Source organism: Dreissena polymorpha, chromosome 9, assembly GCF_020536995.1.
Source record: "Dreissena polymorpha isolate Duluth1 chromosome 9, UMN_Dpol_1.0, whole genome shotgun sequence".
Lineage (NCBI taxonomy): Eukaryota > Metazoa > Mollusca > Bivalvia > Myida > Dreissenidae > Dreissena > Dreissena polymorpha.
In genome coordinates, this window is record NC_068363.1 from 8473308 (window position 1) to 8496393 (window position 23086).

Genomic DNA, 23086 nt, shown 5'->3' on the forward strand with positions numbered 1-23086 from the left:
GCACTTCAACTTTAGCTTACAATATAACAAGAGATTGCCAAGCAATATTGTCCGATACCGGTGAAACTCCACCATTTTCAGTAAAAAAAAACAAGAAGAGATGTGTTTGTCAGAAACACAATGCCCCCTAATTCGCCGCTTTTTTTTTACCTTTGACCTTGAAGGATGACCTTGACCTTTCACCACTCAAAATGTGCAGCTCCATGAGATACACATACATGCCAAATAACACATACATGCCAAATAACAAGTTGCTATGTTCAATATTTCAAAAGTTATTGCAAAACTTTATGATATTAAAGTTTAAATTTTTGACCTTTGACCTTGAAGGATGACCTTGACAAAATGTGCAGCTCCATGAAATGCACATACATGCCAAATATCAAGTTGCTATGTTCAATATTTCAAATTTATTGCAAAACTTTACTGTATTAAAGTTTTACATTTTTGACCTTTGACCTTGAAAGATGACCTGACCTTTCACCACTCAAAATGTGCAGCTCCATGAGATACACATGCATGCCAAATATCAAGTTGCTATGTTCAATATTTCAAGAGTTATTGCAAAATTTTATTGTAATAAAGTTTTAATTTTTGACCTTTGACCTTGAAGGTTGACCTTGACCTTTCACCACTCAAAATGTGCAGCTCCATAAGATACACATACATGCCAAATATCAAGTTGCTATGTTCAATATTTCAAAAGTTATTGCAAAACTTTACTGTTACCTTAAAGTTTTGGGACAGATTGACAGACAGACAGGCCAAAAACAATATACCCCCGATCTATCGACCCGGGAGCAAAAATATTTATTTGTTACCATAGCAACCAGAATTCTTGACGTAGAACAAAATGAAATGATGTGCATACTCTCCATATTGCCATCTATCGATGTTTCAAGTTTCAAGTGTGACGGACTGACAGACTGACAGACAGACTGACACACAGAGCGCAAACCCTAAGTCCCCTCCGGTTTCACCGGTAGCGGACAATTAAACATCAATTACCACTAATGCTAGACAACTATTCACAACACAGACCTCATTCATTTTCACCTCAACTTTAATTCAACATTTAATTAAATATCCACTAACACAAGACAACTATTCACAACACAGACCTCATTCTTTTGCACCTCAAAGTCCCGTTCTTTCTTGGGCCTGTCCAGGGAGCGTTCTGATGCCCGATCCACGCTGCCAGGTCTGCCTTCCTCCTCCAGTTTAGGGGTCACTGGGGTCAGTGAGCGGGTGGGGGTACTGCCTGAAGAGTCGATACCCAGGATGTGGGCATTCTTCATCTTTGGAGGGAACGGCCAGTCGCCTGTCTCCACGCAGTAGCAGATCTGCTCCAGACGGTGAAACACAATGCGATCCTGAAATAAAGATAGGCAGAGTGTAACAACTCATATTGATTTGTGTATGGATGGTTAACACTTTACCACTTAAACACACAATTGACGCATTTGTAGTCCCTTACAAAATCAAATTTAATTTAATACCTTTTTTAATAGAGTCAAAGTTTTAAGGCTTCATTTCCAACATTCAGATACTGATGAGCAACAACAAGCTTAAAACCAGTCTGATCTGGTTTTATGCTGGTTGCATATAGCCATTTTCACTTTGGTTTTGATTGGGAAAGGGCTAAGAATAACATTTGCCCCAGAAATTCAGACAGTCCTGTATAAAGTGTCTTTTTCTACCATTTTGGTAATGGGGCCAGAATCCCTTTGATTGTGTTTTTTTTTCTGCATTTTGACTAAAATTGGGAATTAGTGCTGTTGCTGTTTTGCTACACAAGAGCTGTCAGAGGACAGCGCGCTCGACTATTAGAGTGCTTGACAGTATAACAAGAGCTGTCAGAGGACAGCGCGCTTGACTATTAGAGTGCTTGACAGTATAACAAGAGCTGTCAGAGGACAGCGCCCTCGACTATTAGAGTGCTTGACAGTATAACAAGAGCTGTCAGAGGACAGTGCGCTCGACTATTAGAGTGCTTGACAGTATAACAAGAGCTGTCAGAGGACAGCGCGCTCGACTATTAGAGTGCTTGACAGTATAACAAGAGCTGTCAGAGGACAGCGCGCTCGACTATTAGAGTGCTTGACAGTATAACAAGAGCTGTCAGAGGACAGCGCGCTCGACTATTAGAGTGCTTGACAGTATAACAAGAGCTGTCAGAGGACAGCGCGCTCGACTATTAGAGTGCTTGACAGTATAACAAGAGCTGTCAGAGGACAGCGCTCGACTATTAGAGTGCATGACAGTATAACAAGAGCTGTCAGAGGACAGCGCGCTCGACTATTAGAGTGCTTGACAGTATAACAAGAGCTGTCAGAGGACAGCACGCTCGACTATTAGAGTGCTTGACAGTATAACAAGAGCTGTCAGAGGACAGAGCGCTCGACTATTAGAGTGCTTGACAGTATAACAAGAGCTGTCAGAGGACAGAGCGCTCGACTATTAGAGTGCTTGACAGTATAACAAGAGCTGTCAGAGGACAGAGCGCTCGACTATTAGAGTGCTTGACAGTATAACAAGAGCTGTCAGAGGACAGAGCGCTCGACTATTAGAGTGCTTGACAGTATAACAAGAGCTGTCAGAGGACAGAGCGCTCGACTATTAGAGTGCTTGACAGTATAACAAGAGCTGTCAAAGGACAGAGCGCTCGACTATTAGAGTGCTAGACAGTATAACAAGAGCTGTCAGAGGACAGAGCGCTCGACTATTAGAGTGCTTGACAGTATAACAAGAGCTGTCAGAGGACAGAGCGCTCGACTTTTAGAGTGCTTGACAGTATAACAAGAGCTGTCAGAGGACAGAGCGCTCGACTTTTAGAGTGCTTGACAGTAAAACAAGAGCTGTCAGAGGACATAGCACTCGACTATTAGAGTGCTTGACAGTATAACAAGAGCTGTCAGAGGACAGAGCGCTCGACTATTAGAGTGCATGACAGTATAACAAGAGCTGTCAGAGGACAGCGCGCTCGACTATTAGAGTGCTTGACAGTATAACAAGAGCTGTCAGAGGACAGAGCGCTCGACTATTAGAGTGCTTGACAGTATAACAAGAGCTGTCAGAGGACAGCGCGCTCGACTATTAGAGTGCTTGACAGTATAACAAGAGCTTTCAGAGGACAGCGCGCTCGACTATTAGAGTGCATGACAGTATAACAAGAGCTGTCAGAGGACAGAGCGCTCGACTATTAGAGTGCTTGACAGTATAACAAGAGCTGTCAGAGGACAGCGCGCTCGACTATTAGAGTGCTTGACAGTATAACAAGAGCTGTCAGAGGACAGCGCGCTCGACTATTAGAGTGCATGACAGTATAACAAGAGCTGTCAGAACACAGCGCGCTCGACTATTAGAGTGCTTGACAGTATAACAAGAGCTGTCAGAGGACAGCGCGCTCGACTATTAGAGTGCTTGACAGTATAACAAGAGCTGTCAGAGGACAGCACGCTCGACTATTAGAGTGCTTGACAGTATAACAAGAGCTGTCAGAGGACAGAGCGCTCGACTATTAGAGTGCTTGACAGTATAACAAGAGCTGTCAGAGGACAGCGCGCTCTACTATTAGAGTGCTAGACAGTATAACAAGAGCTGTCAGAGGACAGCGCGCTCGACTATTAGAGTGCATGACAGTATAACAAGAGCTGTCAGAGGACAGCGCGCTCGACTATTCGAGTGCATGACAGTATAACAAGAGCTGTCAGAGGACAGCGTGCTCGACTATTCGAGTGCTTGACAGTATAATGTAAGCCATCATGAGGAAACTGTTCATATCCAATAATTTATTAGACGATCTTTCATAAATAAAAAAAAGGAAAAAAAAAAAAAAAATTTGGGGGGGGGTAGGGGGGGGGGAGGGGGTTGAGAGGGGGGTATAATGTGGGGAGTGGTAATTTATAAGATGATGTTTTTAAAAAAAAATGGGGGTGGGGGGGGTGGGGGGTAGGTTGGGGTGAGAGGGGGGTATAATGTGGGGTGGGGTAATTTATTAGATGTTTAAAAAAAAAAAAAAATGGGGGGGAGGGGGTGAGGTTTTGGGGGGGAGGGATTCTGGTAGGGGCGTGGGGTATTGTTTGGGTGGAATCCATTGGTATTCAGGTAAGTGTTGTTTTGTCAAAGTAATAATAAAATGTGATCATAAATAAAGAAGTTGTGGCAATTTAAGCAAAATGTTCAATTATCTAAGTGTAAAAGGGCCATAATTATGTCAAAATGCTCGATACAGACGTCTGCTCTTGTTTATAGGTTGGGGTCATGTTGGTAAACAAGTATGAAATATATAAAAGCAATATGTCAAAGGATATAGGAAATATTTGGGGTAGTATGCAAACTTTAACATAGATTTATCAATAATATGTATATTCTAAGTATAAAAGGGGCAATAATTATGATAAAATGCTTGATAGTTGTCTGCTCTTGTTTATAGGTTGGGGTGAAATTGGTAAACAAGTATGCAAAATATAAAAGCAAAATTTCAAGGGACATGAAAATAAATGGGTTAGTACGAAAACTTTTAACATTTGCTGCATATTTTAAGTGGAAAAGGAGCCATAATTATGACAAAATGCTTGATAGAGTTGTCTGCTCTTGTTTATAAGTTGGGGTCATGTTGGTAAACAAGTATGCAAAATATGAAAGCAATTTGTCAAGGGACAAAGAAAATATTTGGGGTAGTACGAAAACATAAACATTTGCGCGCAGACGCCGACGCTGGGGTGAGTAGGATAGCTCCACTATATATATTTCATATATAATAGTCGAGCTAAAAATGCTTCAACATTGAGAATGCAAGCGTTTTCAGTATAATATTTACTACTGTTGAACTATATATTCTTTTTTCCATTGGGAATCCGGTCGATTACAGGACAAGATTTTGAATTGAACAAGAGATGCTCCCTACTGGCCGCTTTGATTTTTTTTTACCTTTGACCTTAAAGGATGACCTTGACCTTTCATCACTCAAAATGTGCAGCTCCATGAGATACACATGCATGCCAAATATCATGTTGCTTTCTTCAATATTGCAAAAGTTAGGGCGAATGTTTAAGTTTTCGGAGGGAATCACAGACTGAGGGACTGACGGACAGTTCAACTGCTATATGCCACCCTACTGGGAGCATAAAAAAAACCTGTACATCATTTTCGGTTTCAAAAAACAATTTACAGCCATGTCTTTAACACATATACAACTAGTCAGTGTATCAATAATCAATATTAAGTACCTTAGGCCATTGTGCCAGCAGGGTCTGGGAGACGCTATTCAGGAGGTCTGCCTCAGATTCCTCTCCGTCCATTGTCATACGCACCTCCTGAATATACAGTGTTATATAAATAAACCAATCTGAGAAAACGGGGCTTCATGCGTGAGCGTAAAGTATTATCCCAGATCAGGCCAAGTTGTCCGCACATGATTATCAGGGACGACATTTCCATGAAGACTGGATCTTGAGATATAAGTGATTACCTTTAAATGAATAATTCCATAACCACGTTAGCCTGTGAAGACAACATAGGCTTATCTCGGACGATACTTTATACACAATGTACTAAGAACGTTTAATCCATTTATGCCTAGCTTCTAGAAAAAGGCCTTGGCAAACAGCCTAGACTCAGATGAGACGCCGCATGATGCGACGTCTCATCTGAGTCTGCGCTGTTTGCTTAAAGGAATTTCTGTAAGAAATATTATAAATATATAGGTAAATATAATAGACATCCCTAATTTTGGAAATAAATTGATCAAATTTAGAAGGATGGGAGAGTCCTCTAGGCATTATTGGGTTAAACGAATAGACTCACTCATATTTATCATGTTATTGAGCTAAGAAACAAATCTGAAACAGGACGCTAAACCTCCTTACTATTTTGTGTTTCCACCTGCTGTCCCCAAGGAGTTAAGAGCTAATTTTGACAATTTTGTTGTTTGAATTTGTAAGCATCAAAAGAATATAATGACAATAGCTATAAAATTTAAAAGGAGATAATACAACTATCTTACTGAATATCATAATTACATAGTACATATAAATGAACCAAGCAACATAAATAACAAGAGCACCGCCTTGCGGGTGCAGACCGCTCATCTATTTTCTTTTTAAAGGTGAAGGGACTCTCATTTTCAATCACAAAGGAGGGAGGAGTGGAGTGAAGAGGGGTGTATAGTGTGGGGTTGTGGACATTTATTACATTATCTTCCAAAAAAAGCGAAAAAAAAAAAAAAAAAAAAAAAAATCGGGGGGGGGGGGGGTATAGTGTGAGGGTGTGGTGATAATTTGTGAGATGATCTTAAAAAAAAAAAAAAAAAAAAAAAAAAAAATCAAAAAAAAAATTTGGGGGGGGGGGTGGGGGGGGTGGGGTGGGGGTATAGTGTGAGGGTGTGGTGGTCATTTGTGAGATGATCTTATAAAAAAAAAAAAAAAAAAAAAAAATTAGGGGGGGGGGGGGGAGGGGGGGGAGGGGGGGGAGGGCACGGGGGATGGTTTGGGTGAAGTCTATTGTGGTATGTCAGGTAAGAGTAGTTTCATCAAAGTATCAATCAAATCTAATCATAAATAAAGAAGTTATGGCAATTTTAGCAAAATTTAATAATTTGACCTTGAGAGTCAAGGTCATTCAAAGGTCAAAGTAAAATTCAAGTTGCCAGGTACAGTAACCTCATGATAGCATGTAAGTATTTGAAGTTTGAAAGCAATAGCCTTGATACTTCGAGTGGATCGAAACACAAAATTTAACCATATATTAAAAGTTACTAAGTCAAAAAAGGGCCATAATTCCGTAACAATGACAACCAGAGTTATGCAACTTGTCCTTTTACTGTACCCTTATGATAGTTTGTGAGTGTTCCAAGTATGAAAGCAATATCTATGATACTTTAGGGGTAAAGTGACCAAAACATAAATCTTAACCAAATTTTCAATTTTCTAAGTATAAAGGGCCCATAATTCCGTCCAAATGCCAGTCAGAGTTACATAACTTTGCCTGCACCGTCCCCTTATGATAGTTCATAAATCTTGCAAGTATGAAAGCAATAGCTTTGATACTGTAGGAATAAAGTGGACCTAAACACAAAACTTAATCAAATTTTCAATTTTCTAAGTATAAAAAGGGCACATAATTCTGTCAAAATGCCAGTCAGAGTTACATTACTTTGCCTGCACAGTCCCCTTATGATAGTTAGTAAGTGTTGCAAGTATGAAAGCAATAGCTTTGATGCTTAAGGAATAAAATGGACCTAAACACAAAACTTAACCAAAATTGTCAATTTTCTAAGTATAAAAAGGGCACATAATTCTGTCAAAATGCATGCCAGAGTTATCTAACTTTGCCTGCCCAGTCCCCTCATGATAGTAAGTAAGTGTACCAAGTTTGAATGCAATAGCATTGATACTTACTGAGAAAAGTGGAACTAAACGCAAAACTTAACCAAAATTTGCAATTTTTTAAGTACAAAAAGGGCACATAATTCTGTCAAAATGCACGCCAGAGTTATCTAACTTTGCCTGCCTAGTCCCCTCATGATAGTAAGTAAGTGTACCAAGTTTGAATGCAATAGCATTGATACTTTCTGAGAAAAGTGGACCTAAACGCAAAACTTAACCGGACGCCGACGCCGACGCCAACGCCAACGCCAACGCCAACGCCAACGCCGACGCCAAGGTGATGACAATAGCTCATAATTTTTTTTCAAAAAATAGATGAGCTAAAAATAATCAAGGTGTTTAATGTGTTCATTCTATCAAAAGATTCACACCAAACATCACTTTGTACCTCGTCAGGATCATCCTTGACTTCATCCTTAGCACTTGTTTCTCCTAACTTAGAATCAGGATCTTGCTTGACTGGTGTGTTTTTCTTCTCTTTTGTTTCCTCAGTTTTGTTTTTGACTTCCTCTTTCTCTTTCTTAAAGTCAACAGAATTCTCATCAACATCTGTGTCCTCACCATCACACTTTTCTTCTGTTTTTTCCAACTTCACATCTGATTTTATTTCTTTCTCATCACTATCATTAACTTCAGACTTAACAGGTGTTTCTCCTTCAGAATTCTTACTGTCACTTTCATTTTCTTTCTTACGGCTAATATTATCTTTCTCCACCTTTGTTTCCTTTGAGTTCTGTTTATCATTTTCCATCGGTTTGTTTGGATTTTCCTCATCTTTAATCTCATCTTTTGCCTTCATTTCGTCATCCTTATCAGTTTCGTCCTTAACCTTATTTTCAGATTTAACATCCTCTTGCTTTACTTTATCCTCTTTTTTATCGGTTTCTTCATCCATAGTTACACTGTTTTCTAAAAAATAAAAGAAAGAACACATTTTCATAGACAACAGAAATAGTCTTTTGTCATTACATATAAAGAAGTTGTTTTAAACCAATAACAATCGTAGACTCAAGATGCAATGATGATTCAATTGTAAAGCTAAGACTATCCATACAAGCTATATTAAAAATAACAAAGTAAGGGCATCTTCAAATAAAACAAGAAACCGTCGAAGACGGGTGATGCTCCCCAAAGTTTTTTTTGTAAAATATTGCACTATATATTCAGATAAAAGGAAACGTCTTAAAGCACAGTAGTTGGGGGGGACAAGAATATTTTTATATAAAATTTCAAAGGGCCATAACTCTGAAAAAAAATATCCGACCAGAACCCGCTGATAATATGCACATCTCCTCTTGGTAGTGAAGCTTCCCGTAAAGTTTCATCGAATTCCGGTCATTAGTTGCTGAGAAATAGCCCGGACAAAATTGTGCAGGGACAGACAGACGCACACATGCACTGACAGACGAAGCGGCGACTATATGCTTACCCCAAAATAAATTTTGGGGGAGCATAAAAGTACTTATATTGAAAATAGCCAAACAACCTTTCTTTTCTTCTTCTTTTCCAAAGGGTATGGGTGAGGCAGAGACAGTCTTCAGGTAGGCTTTGATATGGTCCAGGAATGACAATGCTGGATCATTCATAATATAGTACTCCGTACGTGCCAAACCATGCCTTGAAAAAAGAGAATTCACTCATTTTAATGTTTAAACACACATAGGAAAAGTGTATCACAAATACCACTTTTTTCACACATTTGACAAAATTAAATTTAATACTTAAAATAACATTTCTTGTTTAATAACTATTGTTTAAGAATGACGATGAACCCATCAGAAAGTTCTTATGTAACGGAGCACTTTAATGCAACTTTCAATTCAACTAAGGAAAATGAATTGTATTACCAGTTGTTTCCATATATCAGTTCTTAAATGAAAGGCTAGGAACCTTAACCAATATTGGAAAATTGCCCTGCACTTGACTGAAGGAATAGAAATTAATTTATAAATTCAAGTTTAACATATAAACCTTTTAATTTTATTTTGATTGCATCGAAAGCTGAGGGCTTATTAAAAATTGTATGAGTCAATTTTCTGGTTAGATACCAGTACTTAGGGTTTGGGGGGGGGGGGGGGGGGGGGGAGATCTAAAGAACGCTCCAATAGTGGGGCGACCTTTAGTTGGCTAAGCGCACACTATATCCACTACGCCAGCACAATCTGAGCAAAGAGCATTATTCAGTGAACACAACATAATCAACAACTATTTGCATCTTGTGGAAAGTTATGCAGCATGCCTTTGCTAAGGAACGAACCCTGTCTGCTATAAAACCATGCTAGGTTTCTTGGTCAAGTTAGCAGACAAGATAGCTCGTGCCGAGATTGCCAGAAAGCCAAGGCGGGTCTGGAACTACACTGCCCGCATATCGCTTTAAACGCAGTTTCGCATGAAGAGGCTTAATTATTAACAACTCTAATGAATTACTTGGCAGCGCCAATGAGCAGCTCGCGATCATGTTTGCCACTGAGCCACCAGGCGGGCAGGTCGAGAGACTTCTGGCAGTTCTTAATGCGATGCTCCATCTTTGGGTGGACCACGATCTCCTCACGGATCTTGCTCAGCAGATCGATCCTTGCGATGCAGCGATTGGCTCGTTCCTCTGTGATCTGTTCGATGTACACTGGGGTCGGTGGATAGGCTGCAACAAAGTAATGATAGTTCAAGATTTGTAAGAATTTTATTATTCTCAAATGAAGTTATTTGGTTTAAAGCCAGGGGTGAAAGTATATTAACACTTATTATTAATAACATTATTATAACTGATTTGTTAATATACAATGGTGGCAAATGGTAAAATTCTGTTATTTTTTTAACTTTCTTGTTGAATCTTAAGTTGGCATTGTGCATAAAACATATACCCACAAACTTAAATAAACAAGAAAACGTCGAAGAAGGGTGATGCTCCCCAAAGGTTTTTTGGTCACAATATTGCACTATTTATTCAGATAAAAGGAAACGTCATGAGGGCACAGTAGTTGGGGGGGACAAGAATATTTTTATATAAAATTTCAAAGGGCCATAACTCTAGGAAAAATTATCCGACCAGAACCCGCAGATAATATGCACATCTCCTCTTGGTAGTGAAGCTTCTTTTAAAGTATCATTGAATTCCAGTCATTAGTTGCTGAGAATTAGCCCGAACAAGAATTGCACTATCTGTACAGTTAATGGAAAATTTAAAAGGGCCATTACTCTGTGACAAATCATCCGACCAGAATCCGCTGATAATATGCACATCTCCTCTTGGTAGTGAAGCTTCCCATTAAGTTTCATTGAATTCCGGTCATTAGTTGCTGAGAAATAGCCAGGACAAGAATTGCACTATATGTACAGTTTATGGAAAATTTCAAAGGGCCATTTCTCTGTGAAAAATCATCCGACCAGAACCCGCTGATAATATGCACAGCTCCTCTTGGTAGTTAAGCTTCCCATAAAGTTTCATTGAATTCCGGTCATTAGTTGCTGAGAAATAGCCCGGACAAAAATTGTGCACGGACGGACGGACGGACAGACGAAGCGGCGACTATATGCTCCCCCCAAAATTATTAGGGGGAGCATAAAAACCAGAACCAAGTGTAACAACAATTTGTAAAGCCCACAACTATATTTTTTGAAAAAAAAAATCAAGGAGTAAAAACAATATTAATAGCCAAAAATTATACTTGACAATTCAAAATAACTATAACAGCCAACACTAAAACTAACCCTTTTTTAGAATACTTAAGTTCAATGTTACTCACCTTCTTCTTTGATCTTTCTGCAGACTCGCAGACACATGTGGTAGAATGATATGAAATACTCGGTCAGTTGCTCATCTGTTTTCTTCTCAAGTTTGGCCATAATACGGAACTTGTCCCAGATGTATCGGCCCTTGTGTCGGTCAAACTCAATACCGTACGTGGAGACAACACGATAGAAGTCCGTCTCCTCTCTTCTGGTCCATCTAAAAGGCAATAAATACGCTTAATGTTGCATTTTGCAAGTATTTGTGCATGACAATGATGATTGAAATGTTATAAGACCCTCCCACAATAATATTTAAATATTAAAGTCAAAATAAGCTCTTGTAATTCTATTTTTACAAACAATATATACAAACAAAAGAAAATGTTTGACTCTCCAATATTCTTTTCTTCAAATTTAAAAAGTCCAGAACAAGTTAAAAGTAGAACAAAGCTATCTAGACATGGTTAAGAAAATAAGCTGCAAAGATATGGACTCAAACCTGGAGATTGTTGTCAGGTTAATTTTAATACCTTCACTTGATATTGATTAAGCATCCACACAAACTCGTATTAAAACAAATTTTATTACAATATATATTAGCATACGCTAATTTTGTTTTATACATTTTACTATACATTTTACCATACAGTAACACAAAACAAAACTGCAGCACTCACTTCATCTGTGTTTCCCTTCGGCGGGCCTCCCTTTCTCGGAAAACTGCATCCAGTTTCTCTCGCTTCTCCATTTTCTGCAAAACATTAAATTTCATCAGAAACAGAATTTGTAAATAAAAGCACACTCATTTTTGTCACACTTCATCAAACAAGTTTTCAAAAACAATAATGTGATGTTCTTATAAAAATTGCAATAGAAGCAATAAAAACTATAATAAACAATATTTTCTTAAACCCCTGAATGCATACATAACATTTCTAAAGAACTCATCAGTGCTTCATTTACATTTAGCAAGCTTGCCTTTTCCCCTACACTACAGTCTTAAGTCCAAAAGTGTAACAAGAGCACCGCATAACAGGTGCCACGCTCTGTTAAGGGTGCAGTTTTGAACAAGAGCACCGCCTTGCGGGTGCAGACCGCTAATCTATTTTTCTTTTTAAAGGTATAGGGACCTATCTCAATTTCAATCACAAAGGAGGGAGGGGTGGACTGGAGAGGAGTGTATAGTGTGGGGGTGTGGTCATTTATAACAGTATCTACCAAAAACGCAAAAAACTGCAAAAAAATATTATTTTTTTGTTGGGGGGGGGGGGTTCTTGGTGGGATGGTTGGACAGTATTTCAAAAATGAAATAATAAAAATAAATATTTGTGTTTTTCAACCATGTTTGAAAAAAACAAGAGATGTGTTCGTCAGAAACACAATGCCCCCTATTGCCCCGCTTTGAAAAAAAATAATTTGGTTTGTTTTTTTACCTTTGACCTTGAAGAATGACCTTGACCTTGAACTTCCACCACTCAAAATGACAAGCTGTAAGAGAACGCTGCTTTGGAAAAAAAATGACCTTTGACCTTGAAGGATGACCTTGACCTTGAACTTCCACCACTCAAAATGTGCAGCTTCATGATAACTCGGCTTTGAAATTATTATTTTTGACCTTTGACCTTGAAGGATGACCTTGACCTTGAACTTCCACCACCCAAAATGTGTAGCTTCATGAGAACGCTGCTTTGAATTTAAAAAAAAATTACCTTGAAAGAATGACCTTGACCTTGAAGGATGACCTTGACCTTAAACTTCCACCACTCAAAATGTGCAGCTTCATGAGAACGCCGCTTTGAATTTATATAAATTTTTTTACCTTGAAGGATGACCTTGACCTTGAACTTCCACCACTCAAAATGTGCAGCTTCATGAGATACACATGCATGCCAAATATCAAGTTGCTATCTTAAATACTTAAAAAGTTAAGGCCAATGTTAAAGTTTTCGGACGGACAGACGCCATATATTTGACATTTGACCTTGAAAGATGACCTTGACCTTCACCTTTCACCACTCAAAATGTTCACCTCCATGCAGGTTTTTTTGCAACTTTTTGGGATGATAGCCCATGGCTTTGGAAGTGGGAATTTTAGCAGCATTTTCATGAAATTGGGAAAATAAATTCATTAGCCTTTTGTTTCACACGAAAAGTCCACTGATTAAGGAAATACGAAATTAGATATAAATTTTTTTAATCATTCAAATTAAAAGAATAAAATCAAATAATACTTTGTTAGATGTAATGAAATTAAAATTCAGATAAAATACCCATTAGACACTTCTTTCTTAAAGGGGGGGGGGTGGAGTCTATTATGGAATGTCATGTAAGAGTTGTTTTGTCCAAGTATCAATCATATCTAATCATAAATAAAGAAGTTATGGCAATTTGAGCAAAATTTTATAATTTGACCTTGAGAGTCAAGGTCATTCAAAGGTCAAGGTAAAATTCAACTTGCCAGGTACAATACCCTCATGATAGCATGAAAGTTTTTGAAGTTTGAAAGCAATAGCCTTGATACTTTAGAGGTTAAGTGGATCTTAATGACAACCAGAGTTATGCAACTTGTCCTTTACTGTCCCATTATGATAGTTTGCGAGTGTTCCAAGTATGAAAGCAATATCTATGATACCAAATTTTCAAGTATAAAGGGCCCATAATTCCGTCAAAATGCCAGTCAGGGTTACATAAGTTGCCTGCACAGTCCCCTTACGATAGTTAGTAAGTATTGCAAGTATGAAAGCAATAGCTTTGATACTTTAGGAAAAAAGTGGACCTAAACACAAAACTTAACCAAATTTTCAATTTTCTAAGTATAAAAAGGGCACATAATTCTGTCAAAATGCCAGTCAGAGTTACATAACTGTGCCTGCACAGTCCCCGGGCACATAATTTTGTCAAAATGCCAGTCAGAGTTACATAACTGTGCCTGCACAGTCCCCTTATGATAGTTAGTAAGTGTTGCAAGTATGAAAGCAATAGCTTTGATACTAAAGGAATAAAATGGACCTAAACACAAAACGTAACCAAAATTTTCTATTTTTCTAAGTATGAAAAGGGCACATAATTCTGTCAAAATGCAAGCCAGAGTTATCTTACTTTGCCTGCCCAATCCCCTCATGATAGTAAGTAAGTGTACCAAGTTTGAATGCCATAGCATTGATACTTTATGAGAAAAGTGGACCTAAACGCAAAACTTAATAACGCAGACGCCAAGGTGATGACAATAGCTCATATTTTTTTTTCAAATAATAGATGAGCTAATAAATGAAAGCTTGTCAGATTTTTTTTTAAAGAGGTCAAAATGACCTTGACCTTTGACCTAGTGACCCCAAAATGGGTTTGGAGTGTAGAACTCATCAAGATGCATCTACATATGAAGTTTCAAAGTTGTAGGTGGAAGCACTTTGATTTTAGAGCCAATGTAAAGGTTTTAGCATGACGCGGACGGCGGAAGTTAGACGACGAGCTGGCTATGACAATAATCCCCGAAAACGCAGAGCTAAATATGACAAATCTGCAAATTGCAATGAGTCCCCAATGAATTGTATGAGCATAGGACTCTGGAAGCGCTCCAAAATGCAACAATGCCTAATAAACTATTTCTTGGCACTGACAACATGCTAACTGAACGAGCCTAGCCGCCCACCTTGGCCTGCTGTTGTTGCTTGATCTGCTGCTTCTTAAAGTCCCTCTGGTACGTGGTGATGATCCTACGCAGCCGCGTGTTCATCTCAGATGGGGTCGGGAAAGGCAGCTTGTCATCATCACCCTCCTCGCCCTCTGGTTTGGGAGCCGTGGAAACCATCGCAGCAGAAGAGGCCCCACGGCGCGGGGTGGCAGGGGTGTCACGTTCACAGGCCATCGAGTCATCTTCATCTTTTTCTTCATCATCGTCCTTCATCATGCTGTTTTCGTCCATGTCGTCTCTATGTTAAAAGGTTTGAGATAATAAGATATGTTGTCCCTGTGTTAAAAGGTTTGAGAATATAAAACATATCGTTCCCATCTGAGAAGGTTTGAAAAAAGAAAATAGCATCAATACTAGTGTTAGAAGCGCAGCAACACTTTATTAGTAATTTAAGTCAAAAAGCTACAGTCAAGATGTTCATGAGCAAATTAATTTGGAGCTACATTTCATTCCTCAGATTTTCTGAGACCCTTTGAACTCACAGTGCGGCTAGGAGTCGAAGCTCAACTAGCATCACACACTCGGTATTAGCATGGCAAGTCATCAAAGGAATGTAAATGCAGATTCACTTGTTGAGATGAATAGCATGTCGATTGCGTGGGACTAAGTTCCAATATGACATTTGGTTTATTTACAATATCAAGAATTATTAATTTTAGATTTTTTTTACTGAATTTTTATTTAATTACTAAAAGCTTATTTCAGTAACCAAAGACAGACATTATTTATTTTGGTTTACATTCAAAGTCAGCGATAACATCCCCCCTCCCCCTCCCCCCACACACACAATTGGGAAGTAAATTGTATGGGCCAGATTTTTCTACGTTTCATTCCTCAGATTTTATGAGACCGTTTGAACTCACAGTGCGGCTAGGAGCCGAAGCTCAACTAGCATCTCACACTAGGTATTAGCATGGCAAGTCATCACAGGAATGTACAAGTCCACAACCATTTCAAAATAATTTGAATTAAATCAAACGCTTTCTTAAGTTTTCTGAAATTTTCTCCCAAACAAGTTTTAAGTTTAACTTACCAGTTTATATTTTTAACTCTGACAATCCAATTTTTTAACAATAGGTGAGCAATTGTATGAGTAACTTATAATGTACCAACTCGTCATACTTTGTAATTTTCAAAAAGATTCAGCATACTTGTAATTTACTAAGTGTGTATAAAAAGACAACTCGATTCATCAAGCCAATATTTAGACATAAGAATATTCAAAAGACCTACGGCACAAGACACATAATTCAGTGTTGCACATATATACAGACAGACAACCAATATGGTTTATGTGCAGACTGTGCAGGTTAATCCGGGACAACACTTCATGCACATGCATCTAATCACATTTTCTCAGAAAGTGGCTCACAAATAGTTTTCTCACCCTTCATCATCGTCTTTCATCTCGGCAGCTAGTGCGGCCCCATCCGGTGGCCCACAGCGTTCCAGGAATACGAGCATGGGGTCCTGCCTCATGAGGCTGTACTTCTCATAGCCGTGCTTGTATGTGCCCACCAGCAGGGACTTGTCTGCTAGCTCATCCCACCAGTACGCAGGGGGCTCATTGTCCGCTACAGGGGCCGGCAGATTGATGTCCCTGGAACAGGAGTGTTCAAGACTTTTTTAATTCATAACCTGCAGCCAAATATAGGCAAAATCAGCCAGCAAAGTAAGTTCCTTCAAATTTATAGAATTTTTCCCCGAAATGAAACTTATCCACACCTCTCATTTTCCCTATTAGTAACATGTAAAAGTTATGCCAAATTTCACATGCTATTTATTTCCATATTTAAATACTATGGCCCCTTCCGACAAGCCTTATACAAACAAGAGGCCCATGAGGGCCTGAATCGCTTTACTGCTATAAACACTGTGCAAGTTTGGATAGAATAAGATTGAAACTGTGTATTTAATCGCGCAAACAAGGAGAATGTTCTCAATTTCAAGGGGAAATTAGTGTGTACTTATTTCTCCGATACTGCTAATATTCAATAGGGTTTAAGTCCTTATTGATATAAAGATACTGTGCAAATTTGGAAATAATTGGATGAAAACTGTGGAATTAATTGTGTAAACAAGCGGGATTTCAAAATGTTCTCATATTCAAGGGGAAGTCATTCTGGACTTATTGCTTTGATATTGCTCTTTTTAAACAAGGGATGTTTGTAAAACATGCCCCATATGGGCTGTCAGTTGTAGTGGCAGCCATTGTGTGAATACGTTTTTTGTCACTGTGACCTTGGCCTTTGATCTAGAGACCTGAAAATCAATAGGGGTCATCTGCGAGTCATGATCAATGTACCTATAAAGTTTCATTATCCTAGGCCTTATTGTTCTTGAGTTATCATCCTGAAACCATTTTACTGTTTTGAGTCACTGTGACCTTGACCTTTGACCTGAAAATTAATAGGGGTCATCTGCAAGTCATGATCAATGTACCAATGAAGTTTCATGATCCTAGGCATAAGCTTTCTTGAGTTAGCATCCGGAAACCATTTTACTGTTTCGAGTCACTGTGACCTTGACCTTTGACCTAGTGACCTGAAAATCAATAGGGGTCATCTGCGAGTCATGATCAATGTAACTATGAAGTTTCATGATCCTAGGCCTAAGCATTCTTGAGTTATCATCCAGAAACCATTATACTATTTCGAGTCACTGTGACCTTGACCTTTGACCCAGTGACCTGAAAATCAATAGGGTTCGAGTCCTCATTTTATGAAGACACTGAACAAGTTTGAAAAGAATTGGATAAAAACTGTGGACTTTATAGGATAAAAACAAGAAAAAGTAACTATTTTACTATTTCGAGTCACTGTGACCTTGACCTTTGATCTAGTGACCTGAAAATCAATAGGGGTCTTCAGCCAGTCATGATCAATGTACCTATGAAGTTTCATGATCCTAGACCTTAGCATTTTTGAGTTACGTCTGGAAACCATTTTACTATTTCGAGTCACTGTGACCTTGACCTTTGACCCAGTGATCTGAAAATCAATAGGGTTTGAGTCCCCATTAATATAAAGACACTGAACAAGTTTGAAAAGAATCTGATGAAAACTGTGGACTTAATCGGATAAACAAGAAAAAGTAACCATTTTACTATGTCGAGTCACTGTGACCTTGAACTTTGACCTAAAGACCTGAAAATCATAAGGGGTCATCAGCCAGTCATGATCTTTGTACCTATGAAGTTTCATGATCCTAGGCCTAAGCATTCTTGAGTTATCAACCAGAAACCATTTTACTATTTCAAGTCACTGTGACCTTGACCTTTGACCCAGTGACATGAGAATCAATATGGTTCGAGTTCTCATTAATATGAAGACACTGAACAAGTATGAAAAGAATCTGATGAAAACTGTGGACTTAATTGGATAAACAAGAAAAGTCTAACGCACACACACACACACACACACACACACAGACACCATGCCATCACATAAGCTATTCTGCCTTTGGCAGTAGAGCTAAAAACTGAATTTTCATTTTTTTCTCAAATTCAAGGGGAGATAATTCTGGACTTATAACTCCGATATTGCTCATTTTCAATAGGTTTTGACTCATCATTAATTCAGATAAAGACACTGTGCAAGTTGTGAAATAATTGGATGAAAACTGTGGACTTTATTGCGTAAACAAGCCTTATTTCACAATTTTCTCAAATTCAAGGGGAGACAATTCAGGACTTTTTACTCTGATGTAACCCATTTTCAATTGGTTTCGAGTCCTCATTAATATAAAGACACTGAAAAAGTTTGAAAAGAATCGGATGAAAACTGTGGACTTTATCGCGTAAACAAGAAAAAGTCTACTCTAACGCACAAACAGACGACGGAAACCAGGCCATGACATAAGCTCTTCAGGCATTTGGCCAGTAGAGCTAAAAATCAAGTCTATTTAAACACCGTTGTTATATATTTTTATATTAAACAATGTAGGAATATTGTAAACAAGAGATGTGTTTGTCAGAAACACAATGCCCCCTATTGCGCCGCTTTGAAGCCATAACTTTGACCTTTGACCTTGAAGGATGACCTTGACCTTTCACCACTCAAAATGTGCAGCTCCATGAGATACACATGCATGCCAAATATAAAGTTGCTATCTTCAATAACACAAAAAGTTATGACCAAGGTTAAAGTTTTGACGCAGCTTTGAAGACATATATTTGACCTTTGACCTTGATGGATGACCTTGACCTTTCATCACTCAAAATGTGCAGCTCCATGAGATACACATGCATGCCAAATATCAAGTAGCTATCTTCAATGCAGCTAAGTTAATTAAATATTGCAAAACTTTAACCAAGGTTTAAGTTTTCCACAGAATGACAGACAGACAGGCCAAAAACAATATACCCCCGATCATTCGATCCGGGGGCATAAAAATCTTATCATAGTTATCAAAAAATAGTATCTAAAACTCCACAGTTCTCCAAGGACTTGCAGATTTTCTCAGAAACACCAAAAATTCACCAATTAAAATTAACTTTTTTCATCAATTGATTATATGGAAATACAATATTTGGACAATGAAATACAGTCAGGGTTCCCAGTTATAGTATGAACAAAATTCCCTGATTTGTCCCTGATTTTTCCCTGATGGAAAATAAAAATTCCAGGACCATAATTTTGGCCTATTTCTTGTTTTAAACACCCTCAATAAATATATATAGGTGCATTACAGCTGCTATATAAACAGAGAGAAAGAAGTATGTATTTATTAATAAATGTAGTAAACTAAGGTACATGTATACCACAAAGCCACCATAGCCAAACAGATGAATTATTGCTGTTTTAAAAATATGGACTTTTCGACACAAGTCCGAAAAGTCTGACAAAACAAAATTCCCTGATTTTTCCCTGATTTAAGGAACTTTTCTCAAATTCCCTGAATTTTCCCTGACTGTAAAAAAAGTGAGTCTTTTTCCATGTTTTCCCTGATTTCCAGGTTGGCTGGGAACCCTGACAATAAACAATAAATCAGAAACCATAACTGTTGGTTTTTAAATCCATCACAGATATTCGGTTTGTTTTTTTTGAAAGGTTTCACCAAGACTTACTTGACATGCATTCCTTGGTCAATCTGATCCACAACATCTCCTAGTAGTTCATGTTTCAGGTAGTACAAAGTACGCACTCTCAGTAACACCCTGAAATGACAGTTTGGTTTTCATCAATTCACATAGTTCATATTATCAACTTGGAACTATAGATAAAATACTTAGAGCGCGTTTAAATTAATTCAAGTCTTAATCGGGCTTGTCATACCATACCTGTTTACACGTGATAACTGCTGAACAAGGACATCATATAAAAGTAAGCTTATGCTTACAAAAAATTCAAAGCTTTAATTGGCATTTAATCGTCCTGGTTTCGAGGCAAACACTGTCATTTGTCACAATAAAATAAAGCTCATCTAATACCCAGACGGACCCTATTGCATTATTCAACAACATAACAACCGTAGTTTAAACAACATACTTGTTGGAATGTCTATGGATATGTCTCTTGTAAGCGTTCTTGTTGAACACAATGTCCCGGTCCATCTTAATTCCCGCCTTCTCAATTTCCTCGTTAGCATCGAAGTGCGTCTCTTGGTCTTTGGCCTTCTTGCCCTTACGACCCCGCGGGACAGGGGCGGATAACCCAGAGTGGTTCTTAAGACCCCCGTCCTTTTCGGAGGATATCATATCAGAGATGAAATTCTTGATGCGCTCGTCGCCTTTATAATACTGTAAGCCATACAGGAGCTGAAAAATGAAAGCATTGAATTTTTCATACATGGTATAATTTAGACCATATAGAACGAAAAAAAGAAAGTATTTTTGACAAAGAACTTTTTTGGTCATCATACTTCGATTTTAGGCCACACACACCATTAAAATAACACAAGAGCACCGCATAGCGGATGCCAACGCTTGGCTGCAGGTGCAGTTTTGAACAAAGGCTGTTTGTTAAACGTGCATGCCCCCCATATGGGCTGTCAGTTGTAGTGGCAGCAATTGTGTGAATACGTTTTTTGTCACTGTGACCTTGACCTTTAACCTAGTGACCTGAAAATCAATAGGGGTCATCTGCCAGTCATGATCAATGTACCTATGAAGTTTCATGATCCTAGGCGTAAGCTTTCTTGAGTTATCATCCGGAAACCATTTTACTGTGTCAGGTCACCGTGACCTTGACCTTTGACCTAGTGTTCTGGAAATCAATAGGGGTCATCTGTGAGTCATGATCAATGAACCTATGAAGTTTCATGATCCTAGGCATAAGCGTTCTTGAGTCATCATCCAGAAACCATTTTAAATTGTTAGGTCACCGTGACCTTGACCTTTGACCTAGTGACCTGAAAATCAATAGGGGTCATCTGCGTGTCATGATCAATGTGCCTATGAAGTTTCATGATCTTAGGCGTAAGCGTTCTTGAGTTATCATCCAGAAACCATTTTACTGGTTCGAGTCACCATGACCTTGACCTTTGACCTAGTGACCAGAAAATCAATAGGGGTCATCTGCGAGTCAGGATAAATGTACCTATGAAGTTTCATGATCCTAGGCGTAAGCTTTCTTGAGTTATCATCCGGAAACCATTTTACTGGTTCTAGTCACCATGACCTTGACCTTTGACCCAGTGCCCTGAAAATCAATAGGGGTCATCTGCGAGTCATGATCAATGTACCTATGAAGTTTCATGATCCTAGGCGTAAGCATTCTTGAGTTATCATCCGGAAACCTTTCGGTGGACGGACAGACTGACCGACGGACTGACATGTGCAACCAATATCCCCCCTCTTCTTAGAAGGGGGGCATAATAAATGAAAGCTTGTCAGAATTATTTATTTTATTTTTTATTAGAGGTCACAGTGACCTTGACCTTTGACCTTTTTGCCCAAAAATTGGGTGTGGCGTGTAGAACTCAAGGTGCAGCTACATTTGAAGTTTCAAAGTTGTAGGTGGAAGCACTTTGATTTTAGAGCCAATGTTAAGGTTTTAGCACGACGCTGACAGCAAACAAGCTGGCTATGGCAACACCTCTCTCCATAAACAGCCAAGCTATAAAAACTACTTGTTATCATAGTTCTTACATATAAGCAAATCAGACCATACACAATCTGAAAAAGTACTCATTTTTTATCATGTTTTGAATACTGGTATTTTGGGCTATATACATGCTGAAAATGAAGCATTTGTATTGTTATTCCGACATTATAAGCCATACAGAAATTGGATATTTTTGTTTCTCACTTCCTTAATTTCCTTGTTCAGTCTCAATTAGTTACCAAGTCCATTACAGACCAGAGGGCCTGGAATAAACTAGCCCTCAAAAAAGATTTGCTTTGAACTTTTTAACTTGTCAGAGAATTGTATCATAAAAAATGTATTCTAACATGTTCATAAATATTTGGCATTTTCATTATACGCAGCAAATAATGGGGCAGACCGATAATGGATGGGTAGAATCATACTTACAATAGCCTTTGCAACATTCTCCACATCTTTTTCATCCATTGGACGCTTAAATCGGGAATGACCAAGAATATCTTTCCAACGACCCCATCTGTAAAACGAAATTTCAACATTATGTTTTGCAGCCATATAAGTATTGAAACAAATTTTCTTAAAATAAAATTCCTTTTAATTATTAAATACTTACCTGCTATCCCTAGCTATACCTTTCTAGGTGGGTTAGCTTCTCCAGAAATCTTCAAGTGCCGGAATTCGGCCACCTCTCTAACTGAAAACAGATCAGGTTAAACATAGTACAATGTAACCTAACCGGAAATCAAGAACTGTAACTCATCTTACTTTTCATGCAATTATGAAAATATTAAATGAAGAGCAGGGTGGAAGGTGGGACTTGCCAAAAGCAGGTATTTAATAATTAAATTGCATTTTATTTTAAGAAAATTTGTTTTAATGCCATAAATACATACCTGCTATCCCTAGCTGATTTTGTAGCTGTGGCGGGAGGTTATGGTTATATTTTCCCATCACAGCAAAAACCCATTTTCAGGTTTTTCAGTCAGAGATAGTAGAAATATGTCCTCAGATAATCTTCGTTAGTACAGTATTGTACTTTAGTTTCTGGAAAGCGCCAGTACATTTACGCCATGAAAGAAACTACTGTTTGAGCAACCACAAGAAAACCGAACATATATAAATTGTCTTGTTGACACTCAAGAGAACGAAGATAGAAAGAGGAAAAGGTGGTTGGATTCCTCCAGAAAGCAGCTTGAAGCACTTCAGAAAGCCCACGAAGCCGAAAGAGCTCT

General features: G+C 38.4%; 1 protein-coding gene and 2 non-coding genes across 12 annotated transcripts in view; all 3 read right to left on the reverse strand.

The window, feature by feature from the left end:
* LOC127843780 (chromodomain-helicase-DNA-binding protein 8-like) overlaps window positions 1-23086 on the reverse strand; it is a 90940-nt gene that overhangs the window by 14051 nt on the left and 53803 nt on the right. For 8 of the 10 annotated variants that reach the window (XM_052373565.1, XM_052373563.1, XM_052373562.1 and 5 more), the window contains 12 exons: window positions 22284-22371; window positions 20298-20566; window positions 19877-19966; window positions 16196-16408; window positions 14767-15046; window positions 11795-11868; window positions 11132-11334; window positions 9816-10029; window positions 8875-9005; window positions 7777-8297; window positions 5232-5318; window positions 1122-1373 (listed from right to left, as the gene is read on the reverse strand). In XM_052373565.1, coding sequence (XP_052229525.1) covers window positions 1122-1373; window positions 5232-5318; window positions 7777-8297; window positions 8875-9005; window positions 9816-10029; window positions 11132-11334; window positions 11795-11868; window positions 14767-15046; window positions 16196-16408; window positions 19877-19966; window positions 20298-20566; window positions 22284-22371 — 2422 coding nt within the window. The remainder of the gene's footprint in view (window positions 1-1121; window positions 1374-5231; window positions 5319-7776; window positions 8298-8874; window positions 9006-9815; window positions 10030-11131; window positions 11335-11794; window positions 11869-14766; window positions 15047-16195; window positions 16409-19876; window positions 19967-20297; window positions 20567-22283; window positions 22372-23086) is intronic. The other 2 variants (XM_052373564.1, XM_052373568.1) reach the window with 2 other exon arrangements.
* Window positions 15257-15360, reverse strand: LOC127846798 (small nucleolar RNA U6-53/MBII-28). Its single transcript, XR_008033679.1, has one exon. It is a non-coding gene; the product is annotated as a small nucleolar RNA U6-53/MBII-28 (small nucleolar RNA).
* On the reverse strand, window positions 15638-15741 carry LOC127846799 (small nucleolar RNA U6-53/MBII-28). Its single transcript, XR_008033680.1, has one exon. It is a non-coding gene; the product is annotated as a small nucleolar RNA U6-53/MBII-28 (small nucleolar RNA).